This window comes from Grampus griseus, assembly GCF_964374135.1.
Source record: "Grampus griseus genome assembly, chromosome: 16".
Lineage (NCBI taxonomy): Eukaryota > Metazoa > Chordata > Mammalia > Artiodactyla > Delphinidae > Grampus > Grampus griseus.
This window is the reverse complement of record NC_139010.1, coordinates 61270271-61285279: the sequence shown is the minus strand read 5'-3', so window position 1 is coordinate 61285279 and position 15009 is coordinate 61270271. Positions and strand designations below refer to the sequence as shown.

Below are 15009 nucleotides of genomic sequence, written 5' to 3'. Positions count from 1 at the left end.
TACTAATATCCCAGCTGGCTCAATTATCAAAGAACTAACTTTTGACCTGGTCTAATCAACACCATCAAATCCCAGGACTGATGACCTACTGCCCCTGCGTAGTGGGGTGGTACTAGCAAGACCTTACCTTGAAATTAATTACAAGTTACCCAAGGGAAGAAAAAGAAATCCCAGTTAGCAGGCCAAGAGAAGGAATATGACTTTAAACGTGTTCACATGGGGACTAATGAGCTGACAGTTAACCTGTGAACTAAAGACTATCTGAAGGTGGTGGAGTATCTAATTATATGCTTGAGGTCTTACCTTTACCAAGGCCCCAGGTTTGATGTCATGATAACTAAGGAACTGAGCTTCAATAACAGACCTAGAACAAAAGGCAAATACAAGATTAAATAAATTAGGACAGAGACTGCCTAAAATTCAGGGCTACCAAAATCATGTTGGCAAGAAAGGAAACCCTCACCAAGCACGGCCACGAGACACTGTGGGCGTGCACTGCACAGGAGCACACCTCTACACCCCGCACAAGTTAGTGACAGACTTACGTCCGCAGAGAGAGCAAAGCCAGTTCATCCATTTGGCTGTAGTCGATGATTCTACACTTGTGAGTGTTCCCTGGCTTGAAGGTCTCAGGTTTGAAGACTTTCTTAGAATTGGAGAGATGGCTGAGCTACAAAGTACCAAGTGATTAAGGACCAGCCAGAAGCAATAGATCTGAGGCAATCAGACATTAAATCAGACATGGAGTTGACTCAGTACATTGGTCACCTCCCATAAAACCAGCACTCTTGATTACCTGTTAAAATAATTGCTCTAACTAAAGAACTACTTTGTACTATCACAGGATCTCTATAAAGTCAGAGAAGAGTCTAGATCATGGGTCGATAAATTACAGCTCACGATTAAGTGCCTATATTTCTAAGTAAAAGTTTGACTGGACCACAGCCGTGCCCTTTCATTTACATACTGTCCTTGCTGCTTTCAGGCTATAACAACAAAACTGAGTAGTTAGGACAGAGTCTGTATGATCCATAAGCCTAAAATATTTACTATCTGGCCCTTTAAAGTAACTTTCCCAAGCCCTGGTGTAGATCCTAACTCATTCTTATACCTACCATCAACCAGGTATCAATTACGGCAAGTCAATTTTAAGGCACTCTAATATAACAAACAGACCTTGTTCTAGTCCTTATGAACTGTCTGCCACGTTTGGGGAAATTCAAAAATAGGAAACTAATACCCAGGGATGAAGGAAGCAGAAAAGAACTTGTGTCCCCAAAGTCCTTCTGGTGATAAGATCGTGATGAAACAAAGAGCCTCCTTACCCGGGCATAGGCCAGAGCCCCATCCGTCAGCCTGAAGGTGGCCCCGGCATTGCCGAAAAAGCCCTGGACAGGAACATCATCCAGTACAGCTCCCAGCTGCTGGCAAGAAAGCCGGGTGAGTGGACGCCCGGGCTGCAGGAAGACAGCGCGCAGGCTCAGCCGTACAGCTCTGGTCCGAGGATGGACGCAGAGGACACAGGCCCGTACCTAGACAAGGGAAAGGGCATAATGAGCAAGACCAGGCACACCAGGGACAAGGCACCCTGGAGCAGACTTTCAGGAGTCAAGACTCTCCATGTGTTGACCAAGCTACAGATGTAAGTACTAAAATCAGCTTGTGCAATCAAACAGCATGTCCCAGAGGAACTATGTCCGACTGAATCAACGCTTACACAAGGCCAGGAAAACATATACCAGGGTCCCCTCAACACCGTGAGGCTAATAATACATATGCAACAGGAGCCATGTACTGGCATCACTATATCAGAAGCTCATCTGAAACACACCAGAAACAGCCTGCTCTGATCACAAGGCCATAGCATGTAAAATGTCTCAACTCTGCAGACAAATACGGCTACAAGGAGAAAAAAATTACTAGAAAGAGGTTCACCAAAAAATTAACAATATTATTACTAGGTGGTGGGAAAACCTACTTTTACTTAAAAAAAATAAAACAACAACAGAAAAAACCAACAAAGTCTCTATAGCTTCCATTAGTATGTGTTACTGTTAAAAACAAAAAATAAATCATTTTAGGATTTTTAATAAAAAACAATGACTACCATATATTGGGATTTTCTTCCCAAATATCCATGTTCATTGCAGAAAATTTGAATATTTAGACAAGGGTAGAAAAATCACCCAGACTTAATCACTAACACCTGATTGCATAATCAGCCAGCATTTTGATCAGATGTACTTTTTAAGACTTTTTTTTCCCCAAAATTGAATCTATATTATAGCACTTTGTAAACTACATTTGTCTATTTAAACATATATCTTGTTCTATGTTAAACACTCTATTAGAACACTTTAAATTACAAAAGCAAAAGATTTACTACCAAGAAAAAAAATCAAAGAGTATGAAATAAAAACTACAAGTTGCCTTCTTCTCCACAGGCTCCTTCTCTAACCTCAATCCCCAGAAATAACCACTGGCAGTTTCTTGTAGTCCTTCCAAGACACTTTTCATTCCCCTCACCACCCCTCTGACACCTGTATACATGCAGTCCTAGGACCTGCCTGTAGCAGCTGTGACACTGGATGGCTGGTTGGGACACAACTGAAATCCAGAAAAGGTAAGTGCAACATTTCTTACCGGCTGATTTGAGAAGTATGTTCTGCCTTTCTTAGGGTCCAGGTGCATAAAGTCAACCAGGCCAGTGAAGAACGAGAGGAATTTTAGCGTAAGGCCAAATGGAGTCACCTAGAAATAAAAAGCATCAGTTATGAAAAACATCTCTCTGAAGGAACCAGGAATGAGACTGTTCATAAAGCCACATTATCCATGATAATGATAACTGTGTGTCTCTCCTCCCCCAGCTAACCCTTAGCGTCTTTCTTCCCATAAAATGAAATGGCAGCACATCTCCTGGCACTGGCTGTTCCTTAATTCAGTAAGCTCATCGCCTCCGGGCCTGAGAGGACATCAGTCCTCCACCCTTGGGATTTCCCAATGGGATGGAAGGCGCTTTACATGAGGATCCTCAGGGAACTGCCAGCCTGACAACTGGGACAAACTGTTGCTAACTTGGTGATGTGCTCAGACTAAGGTAAAAACCCACATGCTTGCCAGAGGGAGATACTGACCGTGAGCAATTCACCCTACAGAGCCCCACAAAGCTAAGAAAGTAGAGGTGACAAGCCTCTCAAAAGAGAGCAGGGAGGCAAGTGACTGAAATAAGGGAAACTAAGTCAGATCCCCAGGTCCTCTCCTCAAACTATAGGGTCCACCCTTCTCCCATCTCCACAGAAAATGGGAGAGTTATTCTCTGGGAAACTGTACCAGACTCAAAACACAGGAACAGTGCAAACCATGAAAATGTGAATTAAGAAAAATTCTGAATATCATATATAGATATGGAGACCGCCAGCCCCTTTCTGCCATCTAGCTCTTAGGCAGCCAGGCTTATATGCTCCTGAATCGGGTGTTAGTAGATCCTTTCCAGAGAAATCTAACATGCCAGAGAAGACTTCTAACAGTGACATCTGGAGGTTGCCACTAGTTCCTGACCCTGACAGGGAAGTCAGCCAGTCAGCAAGTCGCGCCCAGGAACACAGACTTCCCCACAGTTTTTTAGTGCCTCTCTCATAACGTGGCAGTCAAAACAAAAACTCAATAGAGAATGGGAAGTTTAAGTTGAGAGACTTTCCCAGAGGTAGGATATAGACAAATACATGCATGTACCAAACCAAAGAAGAGAGGAAAAAAAAGAAAATTAGAACTGATCCTTTAAGTCCAACATCATACCAACGGAGTTCTAGAAAAAGAAAAGAAAATTATATTAAAAATTTTAGGGCTTCCCTGGTGGCACAGTGGTTAAGAATCTGCCTGCCAGTGCAGGGGACACGGGTTCGAGCCCTGGTCTGGGAAGATCCCACATGCCGCGAAGCAACAAGGCCCGTGAGCCACAACTACTGAGCCTGCGCGTCTGGAGCCTGTGCTCCGCAACGGGAGAGGCTGTGACAGTGAGAGGCCCGTGCGCCACACGCGCACCGCGATGAAGAGTGGCCCCTGCTTGCCGCAACTGGAGAAAGCCCTGGCACAGAAACGAAGACTCAACACAGCAAAAAAAATAAATAAATATATATATTTATTTTTAAAAAAAATTTTTTTAAAGATCTGATAAGGGGCTAGTATCCAGAAGATACAAAGAACCCTTTCACCATTAACAATAAAAAGATAATCTAACTTTAAAATGGATAAAGACTTCTGATTCAATATTTCTCCAAGGAAGATTTATAAATGGCCAATAAGCACATAAAAAGATGCTCAACATCACTAATCATTAGAGAAATGCAAATCAAAATCACAAAATACCACTTCACACCCACACCCACTAGGGTGGCTATAATAAAAAGAATAATAATAAGTGTTTGTGAGAATGTGGCGAAATTGGAACCCTTATATTGCTGGTGGGGATGTAAAATGTTGCAGCCACTTTGGCTGTTCCTCATAAAGTTAAAACACAGAGTTATCATATGACCCAGCAAGTCCATTCCTAGATATACACTCAAGAGAAATGAAAACATATGTCCCTAGAAAAACTTATATACAAATTTCATAGCAGCATTACACATAACAAGACAAAAGTGGAAACAACCCAAATGTCTACCAACTCCATATGATGGAGTATTATTCAGCCATAAAAAGGAATGAATCATTGATAAATGCTACAACATGGATGAACTTTGAAAATATGCTAAGTGCAAGAAACCAGACATAAAAGGCTACATACTGTATGGTTCAATTTATATGAAATACCCACAACAGGCAAATCTAGAGATAAAAAGTAGATTCGTGGTTGCCAGGGGCTTGAGGGAGGGAATGAATGGAGAGTGACAACCAATGGGTACAGGGTTTCTTACTGGGGCGATGAAAATGTTCTGGAATTAAATAGTGATGACAGCTGTACACCCTTGTGAATAAACTGAAACATCACTAAGCCGTACACTTTAAAAGGGTGAATCTTACTATATGTGAATTATATCTCAACTTAAGAATTGGAAAAGAAAAAAACCCACAGTGATACAGAAAACTTTCCCAGAACTTAAGGATCTACATTTCTGGATTACAGGAGGTCAGCACAAATAAATGGAAAGAGAGTCATACAAAAGCACATCATTGTGAAATTTTAAAACGAAAGGGATAAAGATAAGATCCTTGAACATATAAAGAAAAGGAAATCAAAATAACATCAGACTTTCCAAAAGCAGTAGAGGCCAGGTGACAATGAGAACAAGAACTTCAAAATTCTGAGGTGTTTTTTTTTTTTTTTTTTTGGCGGTACGCAGGCCTCTCACTGCTGTGCCCTCTCCCTTGCAGAGCACAGGCTCCGGACGCGCAGGCTTAGCGGCCATGGCTCACGGGCCCAGCCGCTCCACGGCATGCGAGATCCTCCCGGACCGGGGCACAAACCCGTGTCCCCTGCATCCGCAGGCAGACCCTCAACAACTGCGCCACCAGGGAAGCCCTCTGAGGTATTTTTTACCTAGAATTCTAACCCCAGATTAACTACCAATCACACGTTAGAGCAGAATAAAGTTATTTTCAGATATACTAGGTGTGCAGAAGAGTTAACATAGCAGGCCTGAGACTGCGATCCTTGGAAAAGCATGCTTGCGGTGTTGGCCCCGGCCTGGTGTCTGGGAACTTAGACTTCAAGAGGGTTCCCACCACTCTCAGAACTGAGTGGCTCACTGTACCTAAACTATTTGTGCAAACAATATGGTTTATGCTAAACACTCGAATTCCTTAGGAGAGTCAGGAATTTTGGTACATGACAGGCAGCAGGTGCCTATGTGACCAGCCGCAAATAAAAACCCTCAATGAGCTTTGCTGCTAGACAACATTCACCCATGTTGTCATAACCTGCTGCTGGAGGAATTAAATACACCCTTTGTGACTCCACTGGAAGAGGATTCTTGGAGGCTTGTGCCTGGTTTCTTTCAGACTTCATTCCATGGGGCTTTTCCCTTTGCTGATTTTGCTTTGCCTCCTTTCACTGCAATAAATCACAGCCGTGAGGGCCACTATATGCTGATGGTGTGAGTCTTCCTAGTGAATCATCAAACCTGGGAGCGGTCTTGAGAATTTTAAGACACATGAGGTGAAGAAATTAACCTCCCATCTGCTTTTCTGAGGATGCTTCTGGCGAATGTGACACATTAAGATGAGTGAGTAAACCCAAAAAGAGGAATACATGGAATCAAAGAAGGTTCTATCCAATACAGAAGAGTGGAAAAGGATCTGGGATGATAGGGAAGGGAGCCCTACAGAGCAACCAGTCCAGACTGGAGCCGGATGACAGTAAAAGGGGCTCCGGGTAGGGGAAAAAAGTAGCAAAGATTATTTAGAGGGTTTGAAAACACAGAAAACAGTGAGAGAAAAATAACTACAGGATGTATGAAGAAATAGTGAAAGGGAGGAAGAGAATTCAGCAAATGACAAAAACAAAGCTGATTAGCAACTCCAGAAAAAAAAGCTGTTCAAGAAACAAATTATATTACCTAGCCCAGCAAATAAATAATATCTATGTAGTCATATAATTTAAACACTGAATAATGATTTAGCCAAAATTTTAATATTCCTTTGTTGAAAGGTTGGGAAAAGGTAAGGATAAGAGAGCCAAAACTTTATCTACCTTGATAAGAAGTTCAAACCCAATGCCTCAAAGTGATAAGATGCAGCAGAAGCTTATTATTATACTTGGAAACACACAGGTAAATTTCAAAAGATAAGCTAAGAGTTAAAGATGGGGGTTAGATGGGATGAGAGTTCTTCATCATAAGCCTTTTAATACCATCTGATCTTTTAGATCAGCACTGCCCAAGAGAAATATAAGCCACATATGTAATTTTAAGTTTCCTAGCAGTCACATTGTAAAAATTACAAAGAAACGGCTGAAATTTATTTTAATAGTTTATTTAACCCAATATAGGTAAAATATTATCATTTCAACACGTGGTACTGGCTACATTTCCAGTGCTTAATGGTCACATGGGACCAGGGGCTACCCCACTGGACAGCACTCTTTTAGATTGTGTGCACGTACTACTTTAATAAAAATTATTTTTATTTTAGAAAATAGTAGTAACAATGAACGGCTTACCTTCTGTACCTGGGCTTTGACTACCAGTCCTGGCAGCAAGCTGTTGAGGGTCCAGTTTTGCTCCTCAGTAGCAATGGCAGCAGAAACTTCTGAGTAACCAACAGACAGACTAACAATTCCTCCATTGCCTTTCACCTCTTCAATAAGGCAGTTCAGGTAGTGACCTACCTTCAATTTAGCACCTGCAAGTCCAGCCCCCAAAAGGAAAAATACCTATTATGAGAAGGACTTTGAACTTGGGCTCGAGTGATACCTGAAAGATCCATGGCCTACCTGCCCAGTTACCATGCAATACTCCCCATATTCCCAATTTCTCAGGGACCAACTACAAGAAGGGCGTGAAATGACCCTGACTGATCTGGAATCAACTACCACAAAAAAAATATGAAAACCTCAACAAGGCGAGAGAGTACTGGTTCAGAGGCTCTGGGGGCCCAAATTTCAGCGGAATCTTCTAAGTGAGAAAAAGTGAAACTGGTCCATCAGATCTTAATGAGACTGCCACGCCCTGACCCTTCATACATCTCCCTTTTTCTATCACCTAAGATTAACAGTTGGTTTTAGCAAAGCCAAACATGCGTCAGGGTCAGCATTCTGCATTTTACTCACCAAAGTGGCATTTAAATATAATCCCCCATATACCACCTCACTACCATGGACTGGTCCCTCTTCTTCCTCTCACCTTTGTTCTTCTGTTGGATGTACTCCTGGGCTTTCTGCAGTGGCAGAAAAGCTCTGGCCCCACTAACACCAATGTCCACTAGATAGCCATGGTCTTCCAGGCTGGACACAGTGCCCGTGAGCAGCTGGAGGAAGGCAAAGCATTCCCAAAAGTTCAAAAGTCAAAGGTCATGGGACACATAACAAACATCCACTACCAAACATGACTGTTCCCACCATCCCATAATCCCATACATCCTCTCACTTTTAACTTTAAACCTCAATCCCTACAACACAGGGAATATAGCCAATACTTTATTATAACTATGAATGGAGTCTAACCGTTAAAAATTGTGAATCACTATAACGTACACCTGTAACTTGTATAATATTGTACATTAATTATACTTGAAAAAAAATTTTTTTTAAAGAAAAGGAAAAAACCCTCAGTCCCACTACAGGATAGAAGAGGGAAAGACATCAACTTTAATTCTCCCAGGGTTTGAAGGATCTTATAGTTTGTAGACAGAGAGGAGTTGAATAATGGAATGACAGAGAGGGGATTCTCCCCTGGAGGATTTTCAAAAGATAGGAAAGACTTTCATGTTATGCAAAGAGATAAACCAGATGGCCTTGCAGTGCCAGCACTCTCAGCACCATGACTAATGAGAATCCAGAACTACCCTTCTAGCTGTCATCAAGTCTTTTCTAAGCACCTCCAAGATGTCCCCCCCCAAATCCTGCCAACCTCCTTTACCTTTCACGGGAAGCACTGTGGCATTCAAATCTGGCTCTGACACTTACTAGCTATTTGGTGTTTGGCCACTTAAGTCACTTAAACCTTTTTCAGTCTGTTTTCTCAAATGTACAAGAGGGACACCTATCAGCCTCACAGGGTTGCTATGAAAATTTCTTCAGAGAAAGTGTCTAAAACAGCACCTGTCAAACAGTGGCCTCTCAATACCTGTCAATTTCCTACAGCTTGGCTTACTGTCATTCCCCACTCTACCCAACGTTCAGGGCCTGGTCCAAACTCCACCACTTCTAACCAAACGTTCCAAGATCATACTGATCTCCTTCCTCTTAAGTGAGTATAGTTTATATGAGTGTGTTTTGTACCTACTTGACTTGGAGGCACTGAGTGGGGATACATTTCTCCTGAACCTCCACAGGACTGGGAGACTCAGTAGTGGATCATCCATTAGTACGGCTGACAGTCTAATTGCCCTGTCTACCCTGTCTCTCGCTCTCAGAGAGCAGCCCTCAAGCTCTCCCCACAAACGCCAGTGGCCTCTGAAAAAGACTTAATCTGTGAAGAAGTCTCGGTAACGAAGGCACTTCAAGGAACTCCTTCTTACCCTTGCTAAGATTCCTTGGAAGCATTTTTTCCCCCCTACCAGCAAATCTTGGGCTTGCTTTCCCTTTATCCCCTCCAGGGTAATGTGATTAGGTTCAAGTCTTCAATTTCCATTAAGTACCCAAAGTACCCTGGCGACCTTCCCCCCAGGAAAAGACTCATGCCCATGTGTAACAGTTAAGCTGAAAGTGAAAGGTAGTCTAGGCACACCCCAGGAGGCAGGACAGGGAGAAGGCATGTTGCCTGCTCCTCTGCCCTGGCGCCAGAGACGTACCATGCCGGGTTTCAGGGCCTCAGCACTCAGCACTTTGTTGACATTTCTGGGGTTCAGAGACAGCTTGACATTCTTTTTGCCCCTCTTTGTGATGTCCAGACTGCTCACCACACATCTCACCAGCATCCCAGGTGAGAAGAGCTCAGGCAAGCTGACCAGGTCCTGCAGAATACAAATGAGAAAAACCTGATACGTACCCTTCCCCTGCACTGAGAATTCATTGCCTGGTCCTGGCTCAGCGGTGTCTCAACCTCAGATCCCAAAGAGCCCAAAAGGCAGATGAAGGGAGTAACTGCTCACCCACAAAGGAAGCGGCCTGTGGCCATATCACAGTCTTGGATTACAGCTTAAGGTCTCCAAACATCTCCACGCAATGGGCAGATGTAAAATGACGTGTTAAAAGAATCGTCTACAATTACTGTCTCTACTTCCTCATCTTCTCCTCACTCTTCAGCTCACTGCAATCTGAGTTCCACCCCCATCACTCCATACTTGATCTCCCAACAAAACCTCCAATGACTTCCATGTCGCTAAACCCAACAGTCCACTTTACAGCCCTTCTCTCACATGACCTTTACAAAGCATTTAACTCTGGTGCTGCTTCCTTAAGCATTTCCTCCCGGCTTCCAACCCTTCGTTCACCATTTTTCTTCTCTGTGTCTCCGGTCCCACCTTCTTCTGACAGCAACTCTCCTTTTATTCAGCAACTAAAATATAGTATTTGCCCCAGGCTCGGTCTTTCAGTCTCTTCTCCCTCCGTGTGCTCCCTCTAAGCAACTTCTTCCCTCTCCATAGCTTCAATTACCACCTATACAAAGAAGTCTAACACATTCATGTTTCTAACCCAAACGTCCCTGAGCTCCAGCATCACCTATCTACTGGTTGTCTCAACTGTACCTCAAACTCAACGTAACAGAAAATCAAATCATAATCATCTCTCCTAATCCAGGTCCCTTTCAGGGTTTCCTGTCTCAGGATGGCATGGCCAACTGTCAAGCCGTGCTCAACAGAAACCTAGGACTCACCTCTGACACGTCTCTCGGCCTTGCCACCCATATGGAATTCGTCACTAAGCGCTGACTTTACCTCCTCAGCCCTCAGTAAATCCATCCATCTCAAGACCCTAGACTACAACAACAGCCTCCTAACTGGTCTCTAGGCAGCTACACATGCCTCTTCAATTCAGTCTCTGTGCTGTCTACATGGCACCCACCCCAGTGAGGACATTTCAAGGGCTTCCCACTGATTCTAGAAAAACAATCCTAAACATGGTCTGGCCTCCACCCAGCCCTCCAGCCCCATCCCACTCCACTCTCCCCGGCTCTCTCTGCTCTAGCCACACTAGCCTTCTGCTGCACATCGGGCTCCTTCTGCCTGAACTCCCTTCCTTCCTTCTCTAGCATACCCTCATCCTTCCTACCTCAGCTCAGGCATCCCTTCCTCAGGCAAGTCTTCCAGGTTCCCTGGGCTAAGTCAAAATCCCCTTATTTAAAAAAAAAAAAAAGAAGAAGAAGAAGAAGAAAAGAAAAAAAAATTTCCCTATTATAAACTCTCTTGGTACTTTGTACCCTTCCTTCTTAACACTTAGCAAAGTTGTCATTTTACATCTGTTGGTGTACTACTTATTTCCAGTTACAGATTTCATGCGGGTTTCCCATACCTGCAGGGGTTCTTCTTGTGCCACCTGCTCATTCAGCTTTTCAGTGTAGGCATCACAGATTTCAGTCACTTGCACACACCCCTGGAGGCCGTTGGGGAGACTAATTACCAGTTCCAGTTCATTTACCTCTTTCACACAACCCAAGATCCGCATCCCCTCACACAGGGACTAGAAGAGAAAGAGTGAAATGTATACAACAGGGAAGAGAACAATGATTGGGGAGGCTGGGGGGGTTCTGGCTTCTAGTCCCAACTCTGACATATAAAAGCTACGAGACACATATGTGTACATGTCAGTACACTCATCACACATCTGAGCACCACGAAAGATCGAAATTATACAACAGTGTTTCCAGCAGGGTGCTGGAGGGCACGCTCGCCTTTTCCTTTATTCCAAGCAGCCCAAACTCAAAGGCCTAGCAGGCAACACAATGCAGGACAGAATGTCAGTGGAGACAGAAGTCAGTCTGGAGGGTGCATGCCAGGTCTAAAGGGCGCAACCACTATTCAGCTCTGTGTCCCTACAAACATGAGGGAGTGCGAGCTTGTACTGTCAGCACTTTCAAATTTTTACAAAAAAGCCGGAAATCACATTTTTATGGAAAATTTTTTAGTTTTCTAATGTTGGCATGAAGTTAAACAATTATTTTTTTTAAGTAGCACATAGGACAAAGAAAATAATTCTGCAAGCTGAATCTATATGTTTCCCTTCACTATCATTTGACTTTTTTTTCTTTTTTTACAACTAATGTGTATCAGAATTATCTAAAAACTTAAGGAACATAATAAGACTGCTTCACTTCTCTGAGATAATTTCCACATCTATGAAATGAAAGGGAAGAATTAGAGTGATTGCTAAAGTTATTGCCAGTTCTAACCTATGACTCTACTAAAACACAAGTTCCATGAGGGCATCGGCGGGATGAGGGACTCAGCAGCTAAAAAGAAAAACTAAAAAAACAACACATGATCACAGGCACTGGTTAATAATTGAAGGAAATAATGCTCAATTCTGAACAAAACTGGAAGAAGTTCTAAAGACATAAGCTACACACACATATTTATATGAAAAGAATGAAGGAAAAAAGGAAAGAGGAAAGGAAGAAGAACATATACAGACTTAAGCAACTCAGAGAATTTGTTTAAAACAAAACCAGTTATAAAACAGAAACTAACACACCATTGTAAAGCAATTATACTCCAAAAAAGATGTTAAAAATAAAAAAAAACTTTGACAAACCTCCACACTAAGGATTTCAAACTTCTCTCTTACAAACTTGTTGCTTTCTCTCTTTTCAACTTTCAACTTTTTTGTTTTTGCTGGCTCTTTCTGGATCTTTTTCCTTTTGGTGGATTCCTCTTCAGTAGAAATCTAAAGGGGGCAAAAGACCCAAAAGAATAAAAACCAGTAATCCTGGCCTTTCCCTCCAACTTCAGGTCATCTGTCACCTTGCTTTGTCTTCCCTTCTACTCCACCCCACTCCCAATTGTTCCTTTAATTCCTGCCTCAACGCCAATCTCCTGTTCTAACAGCAATTCTCCCTTTGACCAAAATCTGAGCTCTGTTCTCAAAGCCCCTTCTCTCCTGTGTTCTTCCTCCCTTGACTGGGATGAGCACTGGGGTTCCCCGCTGGGAGAAGCAATTTGGAACAGTGAAAGAAAATAAAAGGTGGAGTCACGAAGACCCAAGTTAAATTTCTATCCCCATCATTACAAGCTGTGTGATTTCGGCTAAATTATATAACCTCTCTGAGCCTCAGTTCCTCACTATGGAATGATGATCTCTACTACACAGTACAGTTGGAAAGATTACATAAAATAGACAGGAGACCATACAATCAAGTGTTAGTTACCATCCCTCTAGCATTTGGAGCGCAACCTACTCTAGGTGAAGATTTCAAATTCTACTGCAAATTATGATCGCTTTACACAGCAAGGACCTCATTCAAAAATGCAGTGATCAAACTGTTTTCTCTCCATCCTTAATCAACATGGTAAGTTTCTAAGAATAAGAAACAGGGAATTCTCTGGTGGTCCAGTGGTTAGGACTCCATGCTTTCACTGCCAAGGGCGCGGGTTGGATCCCTGGTCAGGGAATTAAGATCCCACAAGCTGGGTGACGTGGCCAAAGAAAGAAAGAAAGAAACAACGGCACTGCAAACTCAAATATTAAATGCCATGCTTCAAAGGATATAGTCTTGTGGTGGCATGGACTCTCTAACAAGTTTAATTTATAAAAGTTGACTTCAACAAGAATCCAATCTGGAAAACCACACATTCTCAAACAAGGCTCATTCTCCAAAAGGACACTAGAGAGAAAGTGTTCAGTGAGTCTTATCAAAAAAGCACACCACTTACATCAAATAAGTTGTCTTGTTCAAATGACTGCTGGAAAGCTTTCTCTTTCTCTGATTTGTGGGTTTTTCTTGTACCCCCTCGGGGGAAGCTTTCTTCCATGGTTGCCGTGTTTGGGTGTCCTAAAAACAATGCAAAGAATTGGTGAGTTGTATCCTTAGTGTCAAGGTTGTGATCAACGGGCAAGAGATAGAGCCTTCTAGCACCAATGTGCTGGACAGCATTCAGGACTAAGAAATGGATGGTTTGATGCCAGGCAACAGATAATCCATAATTCGTCTTTCCAAAGGTCTTTGCTTCAAAACCACAAGTCTACACATTTTTCTCCAGCAAAAGAAGTTAGTTTCAATGTATTAAATATCATTAAGCAGCTTCAGTTAAGTCACAGATACACAGATGAATACATAACCCCCTACCTTCAAAGAATACGCACATTTTTAAGAAGATAAAACAATTATGCAAAGGATCTAAAATACAAATCAGATTATAAACTATCAATAAGGAGGTAGGAAATAATGAGGCTTCAGCAAAGGAGGAAAGCTTCCTAAAAAAGATGCTTTTGAGCTGAATGTTAAAAGATTAATAAAATTTTGACAGGTGGAAAGGGAAAAACAGAAGGAATACGAGAAAAGGCATGGAAATAGGAAAAAAACAATTATTTTGATAAGCGCCAGCAATATGTCTGTCAAGCTGCTCAAAAGCTTGCTCTTGCCTTTCTTTGAAGAATTGTTCAACTAGATTACAAGGTGAATAAACCATAATAATTGGAGTTAAATTTTAAAAGACACGTTGGGCTTTTTGTGTCAGATCTTTCATCAGGTGTGAATAGATTAACGTTCACTTTGGCAAGTCAGAGCCTTAAGAAGAGGGAAAGACAGAACAGTAACAAATATATATATATACTTCAGGCTATAGATTGGACAGGGAGATAGGACTGAAGGAAGGTACACCAGGTACAAGGATTCAACTGCAGTACAACAGAGAAATCATGAGAACCAGAACTACTGAATAGGTATAAGTGAGAATAGAAAATAGGAGGGGTTGGTTCTGAGAGACACTTGGGAACAGGAATCTAAAAAGGCTTGAGACTGTGAAAGAGGTGAAGACCTAGAGGGAGCCTAGGAGTTGGAATCAGGAATGGATGTGTTTGGTAGAAATAGAACAAGCAATGCCGTCCAGTTTGCTAGGCATTTGACCCTTAATCTCATTTCAGACAAGGTGAAACTGAAGCTTCAAAGAGTAAACTGATCCCGCGACAAAGAAGGGTCTTGAGCTACTTCCTGGGGACATATTCTGACGTTACAGGGACCACTCCAGCAGAGCCGGCTTCGGAACCCAACCACTCACCCGGCACTGCGGGTGCATGGCAGGGATCCAGAGGACCTAGTCCTGGGACAGACCTGGAAGCCACGAAGTTTCCACCCTTGTCGCCTTTTCCCCCACTCACCAGCCCCGGGACGCCAGCACTTCTACTTCGGAGGCCGAGCCACTGTAATCACACACGCGGAGTCCAGAACACCAGCAACCCAACTCGGCTCTTCCGGAAGC

The 15009-nt window shown here is 42.7% G+C and overlaps 1 protein-coding gene across 2 annotated transcripts in view; it reads right to left on the bottom strand.

Annotated features, from left to right (window-relative positions):
• Positions 1-15000, bottom strand: part of PDCD11 (programmed cell death 11) — a 41916-nt gene extending 26916 nt beyond the window's left edge. For both annotated transcript variants that reach the window (XM_082674149.1, XM_082674150.1), the window contains exons 1-11: positions 14909-15000; positions 13465-13583; positions 12347-12478; positions 11108-11275; positions 9448-9609; positions 7839-7962; positions 7157-7338; positions 2644-2751; positions 1326-1532; positions 546-670; positions 304-364 (exon numbers count right to left, since the gene is read on the bottom strand). In XM_082674149.1, the coding sequence (XP_082530275.1) occupies positions 304-364; positions 546-670; positions 1326-1532; positions 2644-2751; positions 7157-7338; positions 7839-7962; positions 9448-9609; positions 11108-11275; positions 12347-12478; positions 13465-13563 (1368 nt within the window). In that variant the 5' untranslated portion in view covers positions 13564-13583; positions 14909-15000. The remainder of the gene's footprint in view (positions 1-303; positions 365-545; positions 671-1325; positions 1533-2643; positions 2752-7156; positions 7339-7838; positions 7963-9447; positions 9610-11107; positions 11276-12346; positions 12479-13464; positions 13584-14908) is intronic.
• Between the last annotated feature and the right edge of the window lie 9 nt (positions 15001-15009).